The sequence below is a fragment of the Colletotrichum higginsianum genome (genome assembly GCF_001672515.1).
Source record: "Colletotrichum higginsianum IMI 349063 chromosome 7 map unlocalized unitig_7, whole genome shotgun sequence".
Taxonomy (NCBI): domain Eukaryota; kingdom Fungi; phylum Ascomycota; class Sordariomycetes; order Glomerellales; family Glomerellaceae; genus Colletotrichum; species Colletotrichum higginsianum.
Window position 1 is genome coordinate 2,732,994 of NW_017263917.1, and position 23,691 is coordinate 2,756,684.

Sequence of the window (23,691 nt, forward strand, 5' to 3'; positions counted from 1 at the left end):
TCCAACTTGATCTGTTTCAACTCACAAGTCCTGATCACTCGGTTTTCCCACGAGAGACCGGCGTGAGATAGACGTTGAGCGGGATTCTGTCCCACAAGCCGAACGACCGTTGTCTCTCGATCCAGGGGCCGTTCCCCTCGGCGAGCTTGATGTCGAAATCGTACACGATGCGGGCCAAGATGAGCCGCATCTCAGCGTACGCCAGGCTGATGTTGACAACCAGGTTTCTTGTCAGCAAACCTCATCTCGTTTGTGCTTTTTTTGAGAACCAAGGGGCCCACGGGTAGTTCGTACTTCTTCCCTATGCAGTTGCGCGGTCCCAGGCTGAAAGCTTGCAGGGCGTCCAGGTGGTTGTGCTCCCCCTTTCCACCTTCTAGGAAACGCTCCGGCCGGAACTCCCACGGCCTGGTCCAGTTGTCTGGGCTATGGTTCGCCGACCATTGTTGGACTTCGACAAAGGTCTTCGGGGCAGAGGTTAGCCGTCATCCCTTTCTTTCTTTTCCCTCAAAGGCCTCGCAAGAGTCTGCAAAATGCTTACTCCCTTTGGAACAAACTCTGACGCGATTTGGCATCCGCCGTTGGGGATCTCCCGGATTAGACCAGACGTCACGGGGGGGTAGAGTCGCAACGCTTCGTTGAGCACCGCAAGCATATACGCCAGCTTGCTCACGGAACCGATATTGATCTCGCTCTGGTCGGCAAAGGCCGAGCGGACTTCGTTGTTCAATTTCCGCAGCACGTCCGGGTTTCTCGCAAGGAGGTATGTGGCGCCTGCGAGGGTCGTTGCCGTAGTCTCGGAGCCCGCGAGCACCAAGATGAGCCCATTGGCCGAGAGCTTCTCAAAAGAGAGATTCTTGGTCCAGGCGTGCGTTGTCAGCTTTCTAGAGGCTCTGGAAGGAAAGGCTAAGGGGGCATTGGCAGATTTACCCATTCCTCCCTCCTCTTCAGCAAACCCTCGAAAAGATCCTTTCTGTCCTGTACCATGTTCAGCCGTGTTTCCATCATCTCGTGTGTGCTTTCCTGTAGCTTGGCCATGGCAGAAAGGCTGCCCATCTTGAACAACCCCTGAACAACGGGGTCGAGTCCGATATACTTCAAGGCGGTCATGAAGGCGTTGTAGCGTATGGTCTGTAAAATGAAGGCGATCCACGGATGATAGTCGGACCTTTCTAGGCACTTGAACGACTGCCCAAAGATGAGGTCGCCAGCGATATCGAACGTCGTCCAATTGTACCAGGCCTCGATATTGAGTGCCTTCTTCCCCCTATCGGAGTTCTTCTGCAGCCGGCTGATGAGTTTGTCAATGTACTTGACAATAATACCCTCCTGCGCCCTCATGGAGCTGTCAGAGAAACCGTGGGACAGCGCACGGCGGAAGCGCTGGTGCTCCTCGCGGTCGGCATTCACGATGCTCGTCGGGATCTCCTCAATCGTCGTGGAAAACAGGCGAGCCTTGGGGATCTCGTTGTCCTCGAAGTCCTTGCCGATCTGGAAGCCGTAGATGTCCTTCCATGCCTCGACATTGGTGAAGGACAAGTGGTTCGGGCTTATGCGCACCACGGGGCCGTACCGATCGTGGAGACGCTGGGTGCTGAAGGCCTGGTATCCAAAGGCATGCTGCCATGCCCAGACGAAAGGAGAGGCGCGCTGAAGAACCGGGCCCGGGTATTTGCGAAGGGGGTGGAGGGCGATGTTGTAGCCGGCAAGGAGGAGTTGCCAGAGAAGAGCCTGCCATCATCAGCTTCAGCTTCGCCTTTGTCTTTCCCAGGCCTGGCTTCATGTGGCGAGAAGCGCAGCAGAAACAAGAGGTATTCGCGTCACTCACGCCTCCCAGGGCAACTGCCACGATACGGGTGGAATTCTCCCACAGGAATGTCAAGATAGCCGCCATATTTGATGTTGATGACAAAAAAAAAGCACGAGCTGCCGGTGGGATGTTTGCATCTCTGACAAACCCCCGCGTTCATCAGCGTCGACAGAACAGGCTGTTGAGCTTTTGAGCGAGAGGGGAAACCTCCAGGCGGCAAACATGCTTTTCCACCACGCGAGGACAAGGAACTCGCTTCTGCAATGCTGCATTTAGTGTTACCTGCTATCGACGAGATGATTGGGTTGTCACCGGGCACACCAGGTTTGAACCTTCGGACGAGTGTTTCGACAAAACCGACCCGGACCAGTCCAGTGCCGTATTCGGATTGAAACGCCTTACTGCGAGTCCCATCATCATGTGTCATTCTCGTTGGCTTCCGCAATAAAATCGATCCTGTGAAAGGCGTTGTTGCCCGGTGTCCGTCATGTCTAAGTACTTGTAAGCTGCAAAGGCCATACGCCCCAACTTGCAAGATGTCGCCAGGGATGAAAACACAAGTGACAAACGATGGGCTTCTCAAGAACTTTCCTCCCACCCCTTGTTGTTTTGGTCGATTATTAATCAAAGAATGCACTGTGAGACCTCCTGAATTGCCCTTCATTCAGTAGATACAAACAACTCGCGCAATGCTTCAGCATAGTACACAACACTGAAGTCGTCACACAGTATCACAGCTTATCAACCCTACGCTTGATGTCTTTTTGCTGATCTTTGTGCAAGACGTAATCTTTCGTCAGGTTGAATAAGGTTCCGAGGTCACTTGCCGGAATCCCTGTGAAGTCCGGCCGATCCAGAAGCCCCTCATGGCGGCCGGAGCGTCCACCGTCTCCGTAGTCCAGAGCCGGAATCCAGCCTAGGGCACGAGACTTTTCTCACAGTCGGGTGGAGATGATTTTGGTCCTTATTCTGTCGTCGCCATTGTTGGCCACCGGACCGCACAGCCTTCCGGGCTGCCGACAGGCTTGAACGATGTCGTGTTCGTGGTCATCAGTCACTCTAATCTCGACTGCACAGCAAACCGTCCCTTGGCTAATCGCAACTGAGCACAAACAGTTTTAGCTTCTATTAATGGTTTTGGGATAGCAACACGGCATAAAAGTCTGCTTATGAAACGGTCTTTCATGTCTGTACGACAGTCAGATAACCCTTGCATCATTGTCCTTGATTCCACCATGTGCATTTACACCTGGTGTTTCCATTCTGTTTGCATTTCGTCCTTTTCTGCTTCGCATGCCATTGTTCCGCTAAATACAAGTACTTTCCGAAGAACCGGATAACTTCTGCACCCCATCATCCGTAGAACTCAGTCTCGAAGCAGGGCAACACAATCTTTCTATCCTCGAATCATACCTTGCCCTTTCGATCATGTCACGCTCATATCGGCTTCTTGTATTTCTTGGCAAGGTATCTTCCCAGTCAACTTCCATAGCTTCTCTCCAGAGTGTGTGGTAGGTCTTACCTTGACAGGCGAACCAAGACTGAAAACTACCTATTCTTTGTTGTGTAACACTTCCAAGTCTTCTCGAACAAACAGAAATCTCCCTGAAGGGAGATGTAAGTCTGTTCCGAAACACTGATGGAGTTTGCTTCCGTCAGAGGCGCATGTGACTAACGAGGAATGAAAGAATGCAGTACACATCTTCAGGCGCGGGTGGCAAAGCTTGTACGAATGTTTGCTCATTCAGTAGCGTTTCAATCAGCCAAACGCTGTTGTGTAACTGTTTCTCTAGGCTTGGAATGGCATCCATCGAATACGAGAAACGAGACACAATGCCCGGAATCCCTGAAGTCGTTTTCGTGGTTTAGACTCACGGCTTATAACAGCCAAGATGTTACCAAGCTCCGTCACTTCGAAGCATCTTGGTTCCATCAACCATGGTGTCTGCACGTCTAGTGTTTCTTATGTGGGGGCTACCGCCCGCCAAGGGGCTTGGTGATCGTGGGAATCATGGGACGTCGACGGGGATGAGCTTCACTTCGTTACCATTTGTCGCAACCTCTTCACCAAAACAAGACTCCCTCTTGGTTCCATATGAAAGCAAAACCTCGTCATGTCCCCCTTCTCTCTACGCTGTCTCTGTTACGGCCACTTACCAGAGCGTACTTTGTTCTGTCACTCAAGGTCAGGACTGTCAGGCTCTTCGCACCCAACCAAAGGCTGACTTTTCAACCTCGCCTCGTTTTTCGTATCGGGCCTTCTCTGTTCTAAACTGACAAACCTAACAGACTTGGGGAGCCGCCTAGGTTTAAAGACGAGAAGCGCCTGCGTGATCAGCGCCTACACAACAGTCACTGGCTGCAGCGCCATTGAATCGGCGAAGATTACAACAACTACAAAGAGCATCGCCCCAACGGAGCCTACATGTACAATCGGCTCCTGTGCTGGCGTGTCCTTCTTGATCTTTTCTAAAAGAGGGTCTATACACTCTCCAGAAAGGGGTCTCGGAAAACGCGATGAACGGACATCGAGCGCGTCCGGGCCGCCATCACAAAGGACGGCAATCACTGAGTCGGCCCCCGAAACAACCGTGACAGTCACCGCAACGGTGTATCAAGAAACGACAACGGTAAACCTTATAGAGACCGTAACTGCCATCTCGGCTCCGTCCTCGACGCCGAGCCCATCGACCAAGTCAAGCATCCTTCCGACAACCTCAACGACCTCTTCCTTGCCTCGGACATCTTCGCCTCCACCACCACCGCCACCACCACCACCTCCTCCTCCTCCTCCTCCTTCCAGGCCTTCGGACGGAGTAGTCGTCGTCTTTCAACGAAGTTACAGTCCCGCAGGAGGTGGGGGAGTGGGTGGGAAGTGGCTCATCTTCCCCAAAAAGGGAGACGACTCCGATTTCGACCTTTGCACTGCTGACTCGGTCGGATGGACGGCGGCACTCGACTCCGTGGAGAAACGGCCCTGGCCCCCCAGCTTCAAAGCTCAGCAGAGCGTCTTCGGGAAGAAGGGTTGCCGGTACACGGGGAATGAAGATGGGCCCGGCAAGTTCTCCTGCGACAGCGTTTCCGAGGTGGAATGTGCCAAAGACCCGTTTCATGACGTCGAGAAGGCTCGGAAGTACTGCGGTTCGGGGAGCAGTCTGAGTACTTTCGCTCCTAAAGTAGTGTGCCAGTTCCCTTCACAGTGACAGGCCGCTGCCATGTTGAGATAGCCAGGTAAGGCGTTGACTGCTTTGGTTACCTTGATACTAGGCCCTGCGGAAATATCAAAACATTTCTCGTCATAAGAGATGAGCTTTCCGTATACAGAACTTTGGAGATTGGTCTATGAAGTTTCGATGACAAAGATATCTGCTCCCACTACTTGGAGTAACATGGTCTTCCAAAGAGATTATTGGTGGTCTGACGTAAGTAATCGTAGAACTGCTAGCTCTACAGCACAAAGTTGGTTGTAAGTTATGTCGAGTGTGTAGGCCAGAGGGGGTTATCTGGGTACGCCCTACGTATGTACTGACGCCAAAAGACAAGTTTTCAGAGCACCAATTTCACTTCCACGTGATGAAATTCGAACTTGGTCCTGTTTCCCCCTTCTCTAGTGACCATAAATATCGTCAGCATGATGCTAGACTTGTAATTCCAACCCAGGTCCCCAATCACATCATCGCTTGATAGAATGAGAGAGGTCGTTCAAGCATTTATGGAACCTCAAATCAAGATTCTTTCCCGTCCGCTTCAAGAAATGAAGAACGAGAAGACGCTTCCGACATTATTCATTTGTTGGATCCGCAGTTCGTTCAAATCTCGGGAACATTGATTCATACTGTGTGAGGACCAAGTTACTTGAACAATCTGAGGACGTCGGAGTGTCCTTCCGATATCTAACAACCCTGCGGGTCGTACGCTTATGCCGGATCATATCGTTGGCGGTGCTTACCCAGGTTTGCATTGGGCGGGTTTTGCCACCCAGTGTACCTCGGGAATTTGGTCCGTTTGTGGCTGACAATGATTGAACAGAGCAACGTGCTGTTTCAGCTCCGAGAAGCCCGGCAGGAGTTGCAACGATTGTCACTTGTGTTGCGAGGCCGTCAACGGTTCATACGGAATCACGTTTTGACAGGGTCGGACTAGAGAAGAATCCCGAGCCGAAGAGGACATCAATTAGAGACACACGTGACAAATTGCTTCCAGAGAACTTATCAATCACTCTCTTTTGCTCTTTGTGTTACGCATTCTTCCGTCTCTGAATCAGTGTCCCAAGACAGCGGCCTGATAGCAGGCTAGCAGAGTCGTTGATCATGGCCATCAGACTGAGCGTCAGCAAGATTTGATTTAAAACCCCAACGGCTCTAGTTTCCAGCCAAACACGTGTCCCTCTCGAACAGAATTAAATGTCACAAAATTCATCATCCAACGGACGCGCAATCGATATTTCATTATCCGAGGCCCCAGATGGAATTTGAGTAGCTTCTGTTGGCTGAGGGGACCAGGCAAAGACTACCTTTGTCGCGTGGTGGAAAACACTCTCCGCCACACTCTCCGCCAGAGAGTCTTCGAGTGGGAAAGCTTGACAAGATACTCGGATGCGGAAAGAACAATCACCAGTGCCGTGATGATCATGAGAATGCCGGGTCATCCGACTGCAATCCCAATCCCCATCCCCACATGTGGAACTACTGGTTTGTGCACGCCTGTCCGCAATCCACAGCCCATATCGGGTTGCCGTCGGAAAATCGCCCCGTACCCTTATCATGCATGAATGGGACCTCATTCAACGGAATGGAACTTCGTGAGGCGAAGGATGAAGATCATGATGCCATCTTTCTCAACCGTCAAGGGAACTGCCTGACAGCCCGCCCTGGCGGAACTGAACTGGCTTGCAGGGTCTGCTCCAAATTCGCCCATCCTTGAAAGGTCCCGGGGTCCGGGGTTAGCAAGAATCCGGCACATCAGCTGGATGGCGGGTGTTCCGTAACCAACCACAACCCTGTAGATCTTGGCCTCTTTTGCGTATTGCAAATAAGGGATCAGCACAATGATTTCGTTGGAGAAAAGTTTTCCGTTTCAGCTGTTTCCCCAGAAGCCTTTTCGGCCCGGGCGAAAACTAGAGTTACACAACGGGGAACAGCCTAGTAGTAGGAGAGACATTGGCAAGAATAGAACAGATTGGGTATATTTCTAACAATAAGCATGGAGCTCGAAAACTCCCCGCGGACGAATCTCCGGGGGGCACGTCAGACAGAGTTGGAGTTGTCGGCGCAGGAAAATGCCGCCGAGCCCCCGGACACCTTGTAGCTGTCCAATATCCCGACAATCGAGCCATAGGCTCCGGCAATCATTAGGAAGGTACCGCTGACGACGACGAAGACGCTGAAGCAGACCATGGCAATCCACCTCGGCCTCTTCTCAAACTTGCCCTCGGTCCAGTGGTCGTACAGCCACATGCAGCCCATGGGCTGGAAGGACAGGAGCGTGCCAAAGAGCGCACCGACAAGTGACACGAGGCCGTCGAAAACAGGGATGGAGCTGGCAATGATGTATGCGATCACGGTGATGCTAAAGGTGCAACCAAGCCAGATGCCCCAGTGTTTGATCGTGTTCTCGGTCAAATGCCGGGATCCACGCAGCATCCGGACGAAGATGTACTTGGCGGGAAGCTGAGAGAGAACTTGTCAGTGATACCGTGACACATACAACTACATCCGGCTCCAAACATTGAGAGGGGTAGGGGGAGGGGAGGGGGGGGGGGGGGTGGTTACGTGGATAACCAGAGTCGTGGTCACGATCAAGCCGGGGAAAGCGAGGCCGTAGCAGATCCTCTTCATGGTGGCGCCGGCCGAGCCCAGGGCGGGCGAGGCGACGAACGAGCCGCAGAAGTAGTAGACGACGCACCCGATGGCGATGTAGGTGGCCGTGACACCGCTCTGGCAGATGATCAGGGCGCGGGTGTAGTGGCGGGGGTCCCGCATCTCGGACACGATGGAGAAGAAGGCCGGCGTGCCGGCGAAGGCGAAGACCAGGGTGGACAGCGCCGACGAGGCCTCGGCAAAAGTCGGGCTCCCGATTATCTTGTAGTCGGAGGTCCAGTGGCCCTCTTGGGGCGCGGCGGCCGGTCGGTCTTGGACTCCTACGGCGACGGTGACGGCAAAGACTGCGTGACATGTAGTGTTAGCCGGCTGCTCTTCTCGCCCAAAGGGGGTAAAATTGCGCCAAGACATGTAGCACGGCACTTACTCGAAGACAAGATGCAGATGAGGCCGATCCATGCGAACCAGGTAATCTTCCCCAGCGTCTGGATGCTTCCAAAGCCGAACCCGATGAGGGCGGCCACCGCAACGAAGACGGCAGTGCATGCGCCGTGCATGGAGACTGCGTTGAGCGCGATCGAGGCACCGAGCATGCCGGAACCGGCAACGAAGATCCAGTCTGTTGAGAATGTCTGAATTAGCCCGAGTTTCTTTCCCTCTTTCTCTCTACATGGGACATGGTTCGATCACTCACAGAGGCAGAAGACGATTCCGAAGAATTCGCGTCCGACTCGGCCGAACAGCAGGCGTCCGACGTCGTCGATACCGTAGACCTCGGGGTGACGGAGCTTAAAGACACCGACGATGTAGTCGGACCACGTCGTGATGGCGGCAATGCCGATCAGGGCAATCACGCCCGGCACGATGCCCAGGACGTCGAAGACGTTGGGGATGGACAGAACACCCAGACCGATCTGGGTCTTCATCATGAGAGCCACGGTTCCCTTCCAGCCAACCTAAAGGGGAGGTTGATTAGTATCCTGCTGAAGACCCGCTCCTCCCTGTGACTTCTTTTCTCTTACATTACGGTAGTTGGGGCCACCCTCCTTGATCTCGCCGAAGACGGCATCGTAGGACGAGTTGGGGTCCTCCAGGACCTGGCCGTTTTGCGAGTGTGTTGAGACGGGTCCCAGGCCTTCAATGTCCTCTTTCTTCATCTTCGTCATCTTGGCAGTAGTTGAAAACAGGGGTTTTCACTTTGTTGATTCGCAAACGGTAGAGGCGGCAGTCGGCCAACAGTCGACGGACGACGTTTCACAAGAGACGACAACAAGTCACTCGCGGCAATGGAGAGGAGTTGTTGTTGTTGTTGTTGTTGTTGTTGTTGCAAGTTGGTAGATATTGTTGTCTCTGAGACTGATTGAAGTAGCGGGATTTCAGAGAGTTCAAGAGCGGTGGTTGATATAAGTGAACGCTCTCGTAATGTGGAGGAATGAGTCGCCAAGCAGATGGAGATGCATTGACTCTGAAGGCGAACTGTTGCTTGCTAGAGATGATAGATAAGTCTAGAGACTCGGGGGAACAAAAACGACCCATATCGGGATTGGGAATCATGCGCTTTTGTACAAAACACAGTCCAAGCGTGCGGCCTCACAAGTCCTTGGATTCGGGAGAGAGGGAGGGAGAAAGCTGGCATAGGCTGCCAAGAACCCTTTCTCCCATCAGCCTGCCTGGCAGGCCCAGGCCTCCCTCCCTCCTCTTGCATGGGCCACAGCGCAATGAACAAGAGATAACTTGCTATCGCTCTAGTTAGATTACGTATCCATCTAGGGAGAACTACCCCATATTTTCCCCAGACTGATTCTCAACGGGGTCTCTACGTCACGGCGGGACGGATGTCAAGGACTCAGGGGGGCAAGACTGACTCGCACGGCACTTCTCCGTGAGCGTGAGAGCGTTGAGAGCATGCACGCGTTTGCAGCAACGCGTTGGTGGGCGGTGTGGGTGTGGGATAACAGCTCGCTAGAGCCAATGACCTGATAACATTGGATGGTCGGATGCCATCCCGACTATTTCCCTCCCCCATGCTTGAGACGGAATGTGTATCTGCATCTCTCTATCTCCTCTCACTTAATCTTGCAAGTTTCCCAACTTTGCGTTACATGTACTCTTAGATATCTTGCGGCAGAGTCGGATAGGGATATCTGAATCCTTGCCGGACCACGCTTTATCCCCCCCAGAAAACACCGCAAACGCAAACATGCATGTTGCAGCAGCTGCGATAACAACGGCCCGTTTGCCCCCCATGTCCCATATCCAGCGAAAACCTGCCTTCGCATGCCCTGTAGGTTACGTCCCCGTGGAGACTTGCCCGCTCTCGCTGGCCAAGCGGAGGCGCCGTCGGCACGACTCGCGGAGGACTTCCTGAAGCAAGGATAGCTCGACGCCCAAGATCCCTGTTTTCCCTCCACCTCTTTGCGGAGCCGCCTCCGTTTCGAAATCAAACCATCGGGTGCTCAACCGGTCATCGTCCCGCCTACCTGTACTGACGAGCACGTATCGGGATGACCTTCCGACTTTTCGCACCCAGTGTGTTCCCTTCCCTTTCCTGCACGTCGCCACTGCGGGACGACACTGGGACACTTGGAATGAGGGGAGAATCGCGGGGGGCCATGGTTTACCCAGGCTCACGATGAGTTTCTGTTAGTCACTCGCCGCAGAACCAACCTGGTGTCGATGATGATGGAATGGGGATTCAAGCCTCGCAGCGTTGGATTGACTTCCGCTTCCCCATGGGGTGCGGGTGAACCATCACATGAGATGACCATGGCATCAAGTAGTTGACATCAGCTGGAACTTGGAGGCTCCACGAGCTTTCCCGCCATGGTCCCGGGGGAGACTCCGTTTGAGTGTGTCGGATACGGAGGGATATGCATTTCAGCGACAATTTAGCCATCGTTCCGACACTCACTCACCACGACCCTCGGCCGGTCCGCATAAATTATGACAGCAGGTAATTGAGCCATGGCCAGCTCTGCCCGTGTCCGTGTCGCCAACAGCGCGTCCACCGCCGTCAGCGCACTCTCGGCACGGTGTCTATCTATCTCCAGACCCTCGCGGACGGTTGGTGTCGCGGGGCCCGTCTCACGTCGCGTTGCATCGTCCACGGTTAGAGAGAGAGAGAGAAAGAGATAGGGAAAACCCTTTTTTCTCTTCTGTGAGGTATCTTTCCCCGTTAGAAGCGAGTCGAGAGGGTCCCACCGACGGGCAGATAGATACCTATCAACGCATGCTTGCATCGCAGCGCATGGCCATGTCGTATTGCTGCGGTGTATCGAGGGTGGCTCTAGGAGGGTGGCAATTCTCCGACAACGGTGCAGTTCCATCATCAAAACTGTCGTTATCACCGGCCGCACGTGTCTGATAGCCAACCGCCCCACGCTAGAGACGAGAAAGGAGTTTGGGTGCAGCATTCCCGAACCCCAACTTATCGCCGGTCCGTGTTGGTGAGAGTCTCGGGGAACTATTACTCTGTACTGTGAGATAGATGGATTAGATAGGCACCTGGCCCGAGGGGGCCCCCGGGATCTGGTTCCTCCACAAGCAGCCGCTACCCCGCGTTTTCGGTTTGGCGATGGACGTCACATCACACTTGAGGCTCACCGAACCCGACCAGCGGACTGGTATACCGAGTGAACTTTTATGCCTGCTCGATAGATCTTTCCAGCCCGTCAACTATTCGAGTAAATCATTCTTAAAGAGTGTGTGACATGGAGCCCGGAGCCGGACGAAACAAGGTATCGAAGCGATCCTCGAATGCGTAGGTCTTCTCCGTCTCTCCGCCGGTGGCCCTGGTGCAATGGCAAGCTAGCTTACCAGCAAGGGTAGCTGCGTGAGGTGCCGCCGTCAGAAGATCAAATGCTCCGGCTCTCAGCCGTGTGATGCCTGTGGCAAGCGGAGACAGTCGTGTATCTTTGACGAGAGAGACCAGCGGATTGTCGTTACCAGAGGGTAAGAGCCTGGCTCGTTCTCGTGGGCACAAGGTTCGCTGGGCTCATCATCCGTGAACCAGATATATCATCGACCTTCAACAGAGGATCGAACGGTGGGAACGGAGCCGGAGCATCAATGAGCCTACCCTTGCCTCGGTCGAGGGCGGACCTCGTGCCAGTAAAGCAAGAAACAGTTGGTCTTCCATCCGTGCTGCCGCTTTGGCCAAGACCTGGCTGACGATAGGAGGTGAGGGCGATGTTGACATTCCCATGAGGGATGATTCAAGCGGCGGCCCAAATGCTGCAGAGAGTACGCAAGAGAAAGGAAGCGCGGAAGCCCGGCCCAGACCACCACCGCCAGTAGATCCCGTGGCTTCCACCCTGACCAACCCTTTATCGACCGGCCAGTCCGAGTACACAACAGCCCCGGATGGGAGGATACGTAAGTCATTCTTGTTGTTAAACTCGACGTAAATGGAAAACACGCTCACGGGTGGGAAGTGTACCTCGGGACGTCTTCGAATTGGTCCTTCGTGCGCCGCCTCCTCAGCATCACGCACCAGCACGTCAACAAGACCCCCTTGCCGACCAACGCCCTCCTTTTTGACGCCACGGCCTACTCTCTGGACTGGAATGGCTACAGGACCGGAGATGCTTCAGAGATGCCGGCTCTCCCGACGCAAGACTACGCCATCTACCTCGTCAACGCCGTCAAGTTCCACTGCGGCCAGATGTTCCACCTCTTTGACGAGGAAACCTTCATGAAGTCGCTTGGTCACTTTTACTCGGACCCCAACCCGAGGCCGGACCCGACTGATCTATGGTTCATCCACTATCTCCTCATCCTCTCGTTCGGGAAGGCCTTCACCACGAAGACGAGCCGCGGTAGAAGGCCTCCGGGCCACGACTTCTTCGTCAAGGCAATGCAGCTGCTCCCGGACCTCGTTGTCCTGCTGCGAGAACCGGTGCTGTCTACCGAGATACTTTGCTGCGTTTCCCTGTACATGCAATGCATCGACTTCAGGCACCATTCAAATAACTTTGTGAGAGCCTCTTCTTCTGATTTGCATCCCACTATAACCATGACTTACAAGAAATGCCAGATAGGTCAGGCTCTCCGGTTCGCACTCGGGGAAGGCATGCACACGGATATGCCGGCACAGCAGCTTGGAGAGTCGCACGTCGAAAGATGTCGCAGGCTGTGGTGGACGGTGCATATCCTGGACAGGGAGATGACATCCCTATTTGGCCTGCCGCCGTCGATCCATGACGATTACGTCTTGTGCCAGCTCCCGACCTACTCAGGGTCCGTACAACGGACCGCCGCCCTGCGCATGCGGGTCAGGCTCTCCGGCGTGATAGGGAGCATCAACAGGAGTAAGTGAAGTCTTTTTTGGTTCTACCTTTTGACTGAACCACGACATAAGCTAACAGCATGCCAAAAACAAAAGAGGTTTACGGCCTCGACGGGAGACTGAACAATAAGTTCATGCTCGGCACCAAAGAAGTGCTCGCCAGCGTCGCAGAAGTTGCCGACGAGCTCCAACAGTCCTTTGCGCTGCCGCTGGAGAAGGACACAAGCTGCGTCTCAAGAACGTCGGCCCACCTTCACCTCCTTCACCATCAAGTATGTTGCGTTGAACCGAAAGGGGGTACATGGCAGGCAGTAAACTGACATGACGGGGTCTTGCTAGTGTATCGTGCTCGCCACCAGACCGTTGCTCTTCTGCTTCCTGAAGATCCGCTTCGAGTCCCAGAGCAAATGCACAGAGCTCCTGGGTTCCTCTCAGACGGTCCGAAACTTGATCCAGATGTGCATCGACTCCTCGCAGCAAATGGTGTCCATTTTGGATTGTCTTCAGTCACAAGGGCTACTGGGTGAGATTTCATGCATCACTGCGAAACCTGGTCAACAACTGACACCGTTTCCTTTCCTCAGAGACCTTTCTCCCTTTCGACCTCGAGGCAATATTCATCTCCGCCAGCAGTCTGTTGCTAGGTCCCGCGATAGACCCGGAGTGCTTCGGGTGCCTCGATTCCTCGCTGGAAAAGGTCTACGCGGTCTTTGACGAGATGATCATGGCCGGGAACGCCATCGCCAAGTTCCGGAAGTCGGAGCTGCAGCAGCTGGAAAGCATGCTGCAACAGCTCACTCCGTGGCCGTCCCAGGCGTCGGAGCAGGCGACTCTCGTGGGCGACGCGGGACAGACGCAACCTCGCGAGGACGCAAGCCCCCCGGACACGGTCGTTTCGTCAATGACAACGGACCCTTCGCAGCACGAGAGCTATTCGTCCTCGATACCGGGGACCATGGACGACATGAGTTATGATAGCGGGCTCACGATGGCGCAGTTGCTGGACATGGCGAACTCCATTGAGCAGGAGGACTCGGAGTGGATGTCTCAGACGATAGTTGAGCATAGCATCTGGTAGCCTAGGAACCAAAAGTTGCTTCGGCGATGTCTTTTTGTCTTTCCCATTGCCCGAACTCTAGATAGCTTTGGCATGTCAGGCATGGATACAAAAGTGATGGGTGAGCTGTGACTGGCGTGACGGCCAACACACCCCGAGATCGTTGGCAACCCAGAACTTGTCCAAGGCTTTGTACGCATATCACACAGGTGCCACCACAACTACAACGATTGTTTAAGTGTAAGAAATAACCCTTCTTTTCTCATCTATGGGCTGGGTCTACAACTTCGACTGTCTCGCCTTGCGGATCTCGGCAAACTCGACGGTGCTCCCCAGACGCCAGCTGACGGTATCACCCCATTTTCCATCGTCCTTCGTCTTAGGCTCCTTCCAGCGCCACCTCTCCACGGGCTGCTTACTGTCCGGCGCCTCGAGCAGGCTCTTGACCCAGTCTCCGACGAGCGGGATCAACTTGGCCGCGTGCCCCGAGTCGCCAGACATGAGCACTACCGACCCGTTCGACTCAGGCACGTAGTCGATGATGAAGTCCGAGTCCGCTGTGTCCGCGAACCAACAGATGGTCTGCTTGACGAGGGGCCGGTCTTTGAGGGCCGGGAGGGTCTCGGCGAGGAGTTGCCGCACCTTTTGCTGGTCGTGGAGCGGCATGAACTGGCTCTCCTCGTACGCCGGCGGCAGCGAGACGCCCGTGTCCGGATCCGTGTTGATGTAGCCCCCGCCCATGGGGCACAGCTTGAGCAGGTTGGTCTTGGGGTCAGGCTCGAAGTAGAACCCGAGATCGCGGGCGTAGGTGACTGGGATGCCCCGGAGGGCCGAGGTCTCGTCGTCCGTGAGCTCGACGTGGGCTACGGACCACGACTTGGCCACGACTTGCCTGCTGCACTCCGGTATCAACCTCGCCGCGGCCGCTCCCACGGCGACAATGACGAGCTTGGATGGCACGTGGTGGCCCGCCTGTGTCTTGATGCCGGTGGCTTTCCTCCCCTCGGGGGAGGCTTGGTAGACAACTTCCCCTACGACACCGTGCTGGCCGAGGAAGAACTTGACCCCACGGACGCGGGTCGCGTTGTAGAGCGCAATCAAGGCGTTTCCCGAATGCACGTAGCCGTCGAAGCGGTTGAGGTAGCCCTTCCAGCCGGAACACGGGCCTTCGCCGTACTGCCAGACGTTATGGTTGATGTCTTTCCCCCCGTTGATGGGGACCACATGTTTTGCCAGGAGCGGGTGGTCTTCCGATGCCTTTTGGAATCTCTGAAGCGTCTCGGACGCTCGTTCAGGAGCCTTGGCCGAGACGCAGTGGAGGAAGCCAGTCCGGTGGAAGGACGGTGCGAAAAGCGGCGTTTGCCATGCTGCTGCAGCTTTCTGTTTCTAGTCAGCTTATTCATCTTCTTTCCGATTTGGAGTGATGGAAATCGACATACAATAGTGAGGTTCGTGTAAAAGGGGTCTTCGTACTCGGCCCTGAAGATCTTGTTGATGTCGTTGGCGGCGGAATCCCGAGGGGGGATCTGCTCGTGCTTGTCGAAAACGGATATGTTCGTGTAACCGGCCAGAGAGAGGTGGTAGGCCGTGGACAGTCCAAACGCGCCGGCGCCCACGATGATGATTGGGTCGGAATGACGGATAGTCATGGTCGTTAGATGGTGAACTGACAATTAGTTACTGAGTAGCTGTGAATGATTACAGCTTGGTGCGGTGCATGGCCAGCCAGAGCAGCTCTACCACTCCTAATGTATGATGTAAAGCATGTTGCTTGGTATCCGTGTGTGACCCTCGTGAAAGTCAGAAAACCGGCTTCCTTCGGGCCCTTGCCCCGGTCTCGGATCAGACGTGCTGCGAGATACTAGCTACATCGTGGGGTTAGAAGCAAACAAGCGTAGCCGCAAGGAGCAGGGGATCTGGCGCGGCGCAGCGCACCACCACAAGGTGGTGCAGGTGGCTAGATCTTTTTGCTTACGGGGAAGTAGCGTGGTCGTATCGTTCTGTATCATCAAGACGGATGCCGATCCGACTATCTGTTAATGCACTGCTGAGGTGGCCGGGAGCTCATCCGGTGCACACACTCTTGACTGAAATCGGACCATGTGGGGGGCGGGGATGGGATACTGGGGTGTCTACAGCGGTTCCAGCGTACCAATGAACAATAAACTAGTGATTTGACTTGCGAATTGGAGATAATGGGGGCATTGGCAATCATAGGTGTGTCTGTCGGCTGTTGCAAGGACCCTCAGGAAAAGCACGTTTCCCATGCGTAAGAGTTGTGAGGGGTTATATGGCTCCAGCGATAATGTTCCCATGGGGCTGAAGGGTTCTCAAAGGCGAGGGCGTTGATTTCAAGAAAGAATCAGTCAAAACGCATTATCTTCTATTTGCTCCAGGTCGTTGTCAAGAAGCTTCCTGCTGTCAGAGCATTCTGTGCTGAGAGCAAAGTGGTATAGCTACAACTGCCTTATGTTACTATGCTACATCAACGGTCATGAGATACATTATTAGCGGACATGAATGATCACCGAGATCGGGAAACAATTTCTCTTAAACTTGAGCGTTCATGACAATTAAACAACTTGATACGTAGTATGCCTCTAACAGGCCCTTGTTGTGATGCGTGGCTACGCCTACGTTGCACAACAACACACCACATTATCCATCGTCAATAAGCCAACACCGCCTCTCTCACTTGTTGCTGGGGTACAGGAACTCCGTCTGTGGGAAGAACTCTTCCTTGATTAGCCTGGGACTGACAAACCGCCGCATGACGTCCGCGCTTCCCGCCTTGTCGTTGGTACCACTGGCGCGAGCGCCGCCAAAGGACTGTTGTCCGATCAAGGCAGCGGTGGTTTTGCAGTCTAGGGAAACACACGTTAGATCACAGGAGAAAATTGCATTAGAAGGTTAAGTTATGAGACTTACTGATGTAGAAGTTGCCTGCGGAGTAGCGCAGGGCATCCTCCGCCTCGCGGATGGCAACTCTGTCGTTGGCGAAGACGGCCCCCGTCAGGGCGAAGCCACCTCCGCTCTGGTCGACCTTCTTCAGGGTCGAGGACCACTCGGCGTCTGGGTAGACCGAGACGGCCAGGACGGGGCCAAAGATCTCCTCGTTGAAGAGGCGGTGGTCGGGCGAATCCGCCAGGTAGACCGTGGGGTTGACGTAGTATCCGTCGGAGCCGTCGTAGGTACCTCCGACCAGCAGCTTCAGCGAGGGGTCCTTGTTGCTCTCGTCGATGATGCCCTTGATCTTGTTGAAGGAGCGCTCGTGGATCACCGGGCCCATGAAGGCATCCAGCTTGCCGTCGGGGCTCCCGATGGTGATCTGCTTCACCTTGGACGCCAGGCTGGAGAGGAACTCTTCCGCACGGGACTGTGGGAGGTAGACGCGGGAGGTGGCGGAGCACTTCTGGCCCTGGTACTCGAACGCGCCGCGGACGGTGTGGTTGACGGCGTGCTCGATGTCGGCCGTGGGGTGGACGAGGTGGAAGTTCTTCCCGCTCGTCTCGCCGACCACGCGCGGAAACTCGCGGTACGTCCTCTTCCCGATACCTTGTCCGATCCTCGCGTAGAGAGAGCGGAAGACGTCGGACGAGCCGACGAAGTTGAGGCCGGCGAAGTCGCGGTGGCCGAGGACGACGTCGGTGACCTCCTCGGCGTCGCCGGGGACGAACTGGATGACGTTGGGGGGCAGGCCGGCCTCGAGGAGGATGTTGTAGAGCAGTTGGCTGGCGTAGATGTTGCTGGGGGAGGGCTTCCAGACGACGACGTTGCCCATCAGCGCGGGGCCGGAGATGAGGTTGCCGCCGATGGCAGTGAAGTTGAAGGGCGAGATGGCGTAGACGAAACCTTCCAGGGGCCGCCACTCTAGGCGGCTAGAGTCCAAGTCAGCCACAATACGTCTTTGGAAGAGCATAATATCTGGTTTTGGGGGTTTGAGTATTGTCTCACCTCCACATGCCATCAGAGCCACGTGTCGGCTGTTTCTCGAGAATCTCGGCCGCGAAGTTGCAGTTGAGTCTGAAGAAATCGGCCAACTCGGCGGCCGCGTCGATCTCTCCCTGCCACATGTTCTTCCCCTGGCCCAGCATGGTCGCCGCGATGATTTCGTATCGGTACTTGGTCACGACGAGCTCGGCGGCCTTGAGGAAGATGGCGGCGCGGTCGACGAACGGCGTGTTCTCCCAGCTCTTTTTCGCCTCCAGCGCCGACTCGATGGCCGAGGAGACCTGCTCCTTGGACGCGAGGGGGAAGTTGGAGAAGGTCGTCGCGTGTTCGGAGGGGAGGACGGTGTTGAACGACTTGGCTGCTGCTTGCGTCTGCCCGTTGTAGAAGAGGTCGCTCTTTGCGGGCAGTTGAGCGCGCAGCTTCTTGAGGGCTTCTTGGAGTTTTGCGCGTTCCGGGGAGTTCTTCTCGTACGTGGGCTTTGGCACAACGAGTGTCAGCAGGCATGGTCTAACCGTTTGTGTCAATCCTGTGCCTGGGACTCACGTTGGGCTCGTTTCTCGGATCGGGTAGCCTGAATGGCATCGTCGACTTTGCTCTTCTTTGTGACAGGACGACGGGGGCTGTGATCTGGTGCAGTGCGCCCCTCGAGGACCGAACGGGTCTCGCAGACCTCATGATGCCGGCGAGCTGCATTGTGACGGCTGCAGATGGTTGAGACTCAAAGTTGACGACTCGTAGGAGGTTGTGTTTGTTGGTTCTCTGCTAAGAACGACGAATGTCGACAAGGTAGCTTTCTGTCTGCTTTGCCTCGAGTGACGAGAGTGCTGCTGCAAGGAACATAGCACCAGCTTGGACGTCTCTCCTGCTGTCTTATTTGACAATGGCATTGCTGCACCGGTCAAGCTCCCGATAGCTCTTCTCGTTTGTGGACCAATCACCTCTTCCGTCGATGTCATTGCTGCAGTTGTGCCGAGATCGGACGGAGCAGATCCCGGAGCGGAGGGGTCCCGGACGGCCTGCCGATATCTCGATGCAGGACCCCCGCCGGGGTGGAGCATGTGCTTTGTTTCTGCATATCCCCCGCGAATTTCGGATTCTGAACCTTGACACATGCGTCCAGCGGCATGTGCTCCCGTGTTCAACCAAGACTGCAATCGGTCGTCTCCGATCCCGATTCGAAGTCAAGTTATTGACCTTAGGCCAAGTCAGTAGGGGTTTCTGGTGCTGCCTTTTCCCGACCTTGGTCAAGGGCGTCGATCACAAGCTTCGCCCTGAGTAGTACAAGGCTGTCATACGTAAACCCAACGACGCAATGTTGACTTTGATAATTCGATGTGGTTTCCAAGCAACATATGCGTAGTTGCTCGAGGCACTGATGATCAGGGAATTCCGAGGCTTGGCCAGTGGTGCTCATCGTGTGAATGCATAGATAAGTACGGGAAAGGCCACACTAAGTGGGAGTCCCATACGTCTCACGCTCCTCTACCCCAAACTCTCTACAATGACTCCAGCCGATACCCAAAAAGGCCTGGAAAGCAAAAAGCAAGAGTCATGCTCCCTTCCGGGACAGTTGGCGGGCGACTTGGCGGCGGGTGCTGTCTCCGCCATGCTGATCTCTCCGGCAATCACCATCCTAGACAGGTGAGCCAACAACTTACACGAGACAGCCCCAGCAGAGACATGAACCCCTGGTCGAAGACTAACGACCACCCAGGGCCGTCGTTGAGCGGACAACCACAGGACGGCCCCTCATCCGAGGGCTCGTCTCACAGCTACGCTCCGCCATCCGTCGACCCCGCGGTTTCTTCCTCACCCGGCCGCTCGGCATCGTCTGGACTCTGTACGCGGCAACCTACGTCACCGCCAACGCCGCGACGACCGTGGCCGAGAGATACGAAGGCGCCGCTGCCGTGGGCACCGCCACCTTCGCCTCCACCCTGCTCGTCAACGTTCCCCTCGGCGTATGGAAAGACCTGCGCTTCGCCGAGATCTTTGGTTCCGGGGCATCTCTCGAGGCGGGCAAGGCGGTGACGACGACGACGGCACCCCGGGGCCTCCCCAGGGCCGCGACGGCGACGTTCCTCCTCAGAGATGCCGTGACCATCTTCGGCTCCTTCACGCTGCCGGGCTGGGTGTCGTCGACCATCCCAGACTCCGTGATGGTGTCCTCGCACGCCAAGACGACCATCACGCAGCTGACAGTCCCCGTCTTGTCGCAGCTGGTGGCCTCGCCGATCCACCTCATCGCGCTGGACTACTACGAGAGGCAGACACGGTTGCCGTTCTCCGACAGGGTGGCCCGGACGCGGGGGCATGTGCCGTCGACGGTTGTCATGCGTTGCGTCAGGATCATACCGGCGTTTGGCATCGGGTGTTTGGCGAATCTGGAGTTGCGGACATTCTTCCAGGGCTGGGCTTCCCGAATGACATAGACAAATCCATGATTGGCAGATATCCTTCATTGCAGGCGATTTGGTGAAGGCAATAAGTTAATTCACAGTCTACATATCCCCAGACAGAACTTGCTGGTGATCCGAGGGTGTAGCGTCTACAAATAGATGCCTACTAACACGCAGACACATTCAGCTCCAGCGCCCGCGGTCTCGTATACGGTGTCTTCCAGCAGCGACAATCTTTTGACTGCCTGCTCGCCGCGTGCGTTAACCCCGGCTTTGGTAGCGGCGTCGAGACGTGGAATACAGTTTTCTGGATCGCCACCCGCATTTCCATCGCCGTCGGCCTCATCCGCATCTGCTTCCCCGAGTCCAAGCAGCTCCTCGAGGCCAAGACGCATCATGTCAAGAACACGGCCTCCCTCTGTCCCACTTAGATCCGTTCTTCTACCTCCGGTCTTGTTCTTTGTTCAGGGCTCCCTGGGGCGGTCTCCGTTGCTACCGTGATGTCCTAGTTGGCGGACCAGGATCCTCCCCACAACATCATTGATGGCCTGGAGATGATCGGCGAAGCTGGATACCATGCGACGTAGCTCATTCTTGACCTCGTCCGGGGAGGCAACTCCCTGCATCACGTTTTGCGATACTGGAGGTGGCGCGGGCGGAAGGTGTGTGGGTGGCCTGGCTGGGTTCGTCCCCTTCTCAGGCGCAGCTGAAGCGATAGGGTCTTCATCAGGGATATTCAGCATGGCACTACACTCACTCGGTTGACTTGTTTGTATGGAATACACGTCCATGTCGTCAGACACATAGATGGATGGCTCTCGGATGGACCCAACACTTCTAGGTACGTAGATCGATGGTTCTCTGACCCCATGAACGAAATCTTGTCCATTTGTTTGCGGCTCAAGGTCAAAGGGTGTGTGAAGACTCCCTGACCCAGTCGACGTAGCATCCGAGACTGCAGTAGAAGGGCGATCCATAAATGTGGGCGCTATGCCCGCGTCAAGATCGATGAGACTTAGAGCGGACATCCGATTAAGGTCATGGAGCGTGTCATCATCTTCTGGCTCGGAGTGCGGCTTATGTAGCTCGGCGGGAGGCGCAAAGCCCGGGAAGACCCAATCTTGGGTCCGGCGACTCGTCAAGTTGCCTGGCCCACTTGAGGGGGCCGCCTTGATTGTGTCTAGGTCTGCGAATCTTGACTCAGAGTGTGGCATATCCAGGTTCGCAGAAGCGGGCATAAACGCGGGAAAGGTCCAGTCCTGGGTACGGCGATTCATATCTGTCGCGTCAGTTGAGCGCGGTCTGGCTTTGATCGTGTCGGCTCCTGTGATTCGCGCCGGCTCGCCATCCGCAAAGGAGATGTCGAGATCGATCAATGATTCGCGAACATCCAAGTGCTCTGAGTCGTCCCGAATGGTCAAGTCGGATGACGCCGATCTGGTATAAACGGCACGAGTGTTGTCCCCATAATTGGAGATGGTATGAGGATCGAAAAGCTTCGCGAGGGGAGCTTTGAACTCTTTCATATTTGGAGGTAGACGACGACGACGATTAGGTTGCTGTGGACGCGCTTGAGGAAAATCGATGCTCAGACCATAGGCATCATACACGGCTTGTGCATCTGCTGGATTGTTGAGTTCTGACTGATCGAAATCGCTATCGTCATTGAAATCCCACTCATCATTCGGAATAGGGGACGGGTGGTTTTGAGATCCTTGAGCACCGCCCGCTGAGAACAAGGACTGTCTGCTGCCACCTTGGGCCTCCCAAGCCTTGTAGGCACTCACGAGCTTGCAAAGTGACGCAGTCGGATATTCGCCATTTGTGTTGTAGATGTACGGGTGTGTCTGTACTTGTTCGATGGGAGGGCGCAGATTCGGATCTTCGACCAGGCAGAAAGCAACGAGACTCTTGAGCTGGGGTGAATATTGATCACCCTCTAAACGAGGACAATGTTGCTTCAAGTAGGAGCCGAAGCGTGGGATATCGATTCTTGTGGTTGCGTTTGGTGGTAACCCAGAGGCAACCTCATAGGCCATGGAGCCGAAAGCCCAAATATCAACCTCCATGCCATAAGACACTGTCGAGTCGAATAGTTCAGGAGCCATCCATTGCAACGTTCCAGTTACTGTTCTTCTCTTGTCAAACCTTGTTTCGATGATGCCCGCCACGCCGAAGTCGCAAAGCTGGACTCCTCCAAGTTCGGTGACGAGAACATTGGCACATTTGACATCGCGGTGAATGATGCCTTGCTTGTGAACCCAATAGATGGCCTCGGCTACTTCACGGAGAATTGGGACGATCCATTTCTCAGGTAGCCCACCAGTTGGCCGCATCAGTGATGCAACACTGCCACCGGCGCAGTATTCAGTGACCATCCATACCGAATGCCCGACAAGAAGAGTGTCGATGACAGCGTTGATGTTTTTCGCACCGCTACTTCTCAACAGCTTCAAGGTCTTCACCTCTTTGAGGATGTCACTCAACGTATCGGCCGCAACGGGCTCCAGGGTGTCTCCTTCTTCAATGCTGATGATTTTGACGGCGACAGCTTGTCCTGACGCCGGGCCAGTTGCCTTGTAGACACGGCCAAAGCTTCCCTTACCGATGAGCTCCGAAAGCATGTATGGCGGTGGTTCCTTGCCGGCAACAGCGCATTGCTTGACGACGGACGCCTGCGCCTTCTGCGCGTCTTCGACAGCTTTTTGTTTGCTCGCCGAATAGCCGGATGAATCTGCCTGTTGATAGTTCGACATGGCTTGGATTGTAGATATGGGATTATAGGGAGGGGTTGGGCTCGACGTGGCAGAGGCGGTTGATGGAGAGCCGGACAGGGCAGCGGCGGCGGCGCTGCGAGCGCGAAGACGACAGTTCCCAAGTACCGAGATTAACCATACTTTGTCACAGAATTTTCTGCAAATGAGAATGAGCACAGTGAACTGTACCGGTCCGCCGATGGTTCAGTTTTGTGGTTATGTTGCATGTTGTCGGGGTAGCCAAGGGATATGGTGGCGTGGAAGTTGCTTCACCGATCAATTACTTATATCCCTGCTGACTGATCAGCGGATAGACAGTGTAATCTTATCTTATCTTATCCTGCATCAACGTGACCCGAGGCATGCGGGCGGAATCTATCCCCTCGACCACGCGATAAAGCTACACACCAAAGGCCACATTAACTGCACCACTGAGAGGCCGCTAGAGCTTCAGGCACCCAAAGCCCTAAAAGCCAGCAAGAGAGACCTTACCTTGGCAGTAGGAATAACTGGAGTTTAGGTACCTTGGCATGCTCTGTTTAGCTACTACCATCCCACATCAGAGCCTTCTCGCCGTCGAGGGGACAAATGTTCTCGATACTGGACCAACTTGCC

The 23,691-nt window shown here is 55.0% G+C and overlaps 8 protein-coding genes across 8 annotated transcripts; 2 read left to right on the forward strand and 6 right to left on the reverse strand.

The window, feature by feature from the left end:
* Window positions 1-191: 191 nt before the first annotated feature.
* CH63R_10520 (Isotrichodermin C-15 hydroxylase) lies at window positions 192-1,891 on the reverse strand (the record flags this gene model as incomplete). The annotated part of the gene is made up of 4 exons (XM_018305494.1): window positions 192-461; window positions 539-903; window positions 954-1,728; window positions 1,826-1,891. 4 exons carry the CDS (start codon window positions 1,889-1,891, stop codon window positions 192-194), a joined length of 1,476 nt encoding a protein of 491 aa, XP_018154918.1.
* Window positions 1,892-4,421: 2,530 nt separating this feature from the next.
* CH63R_10521 (uncharacterized protein) lies at window positions 4,422-5,024 on the reverse strand (the record flags this gene model as incomplete). The annotated part of the gene is made up of 3 exons (XM_018305495.1): window positions 4,422-4,634; window positions 4,711-4,943; window positions 5,006-5,024. 3 exons carry the CDS (start codon window positions 5,022-5,024, stop codon window positions 4,422-4,424), a joined length of 465 nt encoding a protein of 154 aa, XP_018154919.1.
* Window positions 5,025-7,053: 2,029 nt separating this feature from the next.
* Window positions 7,054-8,792, reverse strand: CH63R_10522 (Transmembrane amino acid transporter; the record flags this gene model as incomplete). Its single annotated transcript, XM_018305496.1, has 5 exons — window positions 7,054-7,476; window positions 7,579-7,970; window positions 8,054-8,245; window positions 8,321-8,582; window positions 8,649-8,792. 5 exons carry the CDS (start codon window positions 8,790-8,792, stop codon window positions 7,054-7,056), a joined length of 1,413 nt encoding a protein of 470 aa, XP_018154920.1.
* Window positions 8,793-11,336: 2,544 nt separating this feature from the next.
* CH63R_10523 (C6 transcription factor) lies at window positions 11,337-13,991 on the forward strand (the record flags this gene model as incomplete). Its single annotated transcript, XM_018305497.1, has 8 exons — window positions 11,337-11,386; window positions 11,455-11,577; window positions 11,639-11,751; window positions 11,806-12,000; window positions 12,060-12,935; window positions 13,010-13,185; window positions 13,253-13,436; window positions 13,498-13,991. The coding sequence occupies 8 exons, from the start codon at window positions 11,337-11,339 to the stop codon at window positions 13,989-13,991; spliced, it is 2,211 nt and encodes a 736-aa protein (XP_018154921.1).
* Window positions 13,992-14,249: 258 nt separating this feature from the next.
* Window positions 14,250-15,619, reverse strand: CH63R_10524 (Sarcosine oxidase; the record flags this gene model as incomplete). Its single annotated transcript, XM_018305498.1, has 2 exons — window positions 14,250-15,350; window positions 15,410-15,619. The coding sequence occupies 2 exons, from the start codon at window positions 15,617-15,619 to the stop codon at window positions 14,250-14,252; spliced, it is 1,311 nt and encodes a 436-aa protein (XP_018154922.1).
* Window positions 15,620-16,661: 1,042 nt separating this feature from the next.
* Window positions 16,662-18,614, reverse strand: CH63R_10525 (1-pyrroline-5-carboxylate dehydrogenase; the record flags this gene model as incomplete). Its single annotated transcript, XM_018305499.1, has 4 exons — window positions 16,662-16,834; window positions 16,899-17,875; window positions 17,925-18,397; window positions 18,465-18,614. The coding sequence occupies 4 exons, from the start codon at window positions 18,612-18,614 to the stop codon at window positions 16,662-16,664; spliced, it is 1,773 nt and encodes a 590-aa protein (XP_018154923.1).
* Window positions 18,615-19,527: 913 nt separating this feature from the next.
* CH63R_10526 (major facilitator superfamily transporter) lies at window positions 19,528-20,751 on the forward strand (the record flags this gene model as incomplete). Its single annotated transcript, XM_018305500.1, has 3 exons — window positions 19,528-19,562; window positions 19,636-20,292; window positions 20,508-20,751. The coding sequence occupies 3 exons, from the start codon at window positions 19,528-19,530 to the stop codon at window positions 20,749-20,751; spliced, it is 936 nt and encodes a 311-aa protein (XP_018154924.1).
* Window positions 20,752-20,784: 33 nt separating this feature from the next.
* CH63R_10527 (Serine threonine-protein kinase nak1) lies at window positions 20,785-23,076 on the reverse strand (the record flags this gene model as incomplete). The annotated part of the gene is made up of 1 exon (XM_018305501.1): window positions 20,785-23,076. The coding sequence occupies one exon, from the start codon at window positions 23,074-23,076 to the stop codon at window positions 20,785-20,787; it is 2,292 nt and encodes a 763-aa protein (XP_018154925.1).
* Window positions 23,077-23,691: the final 615 nt, after the last annotated feature.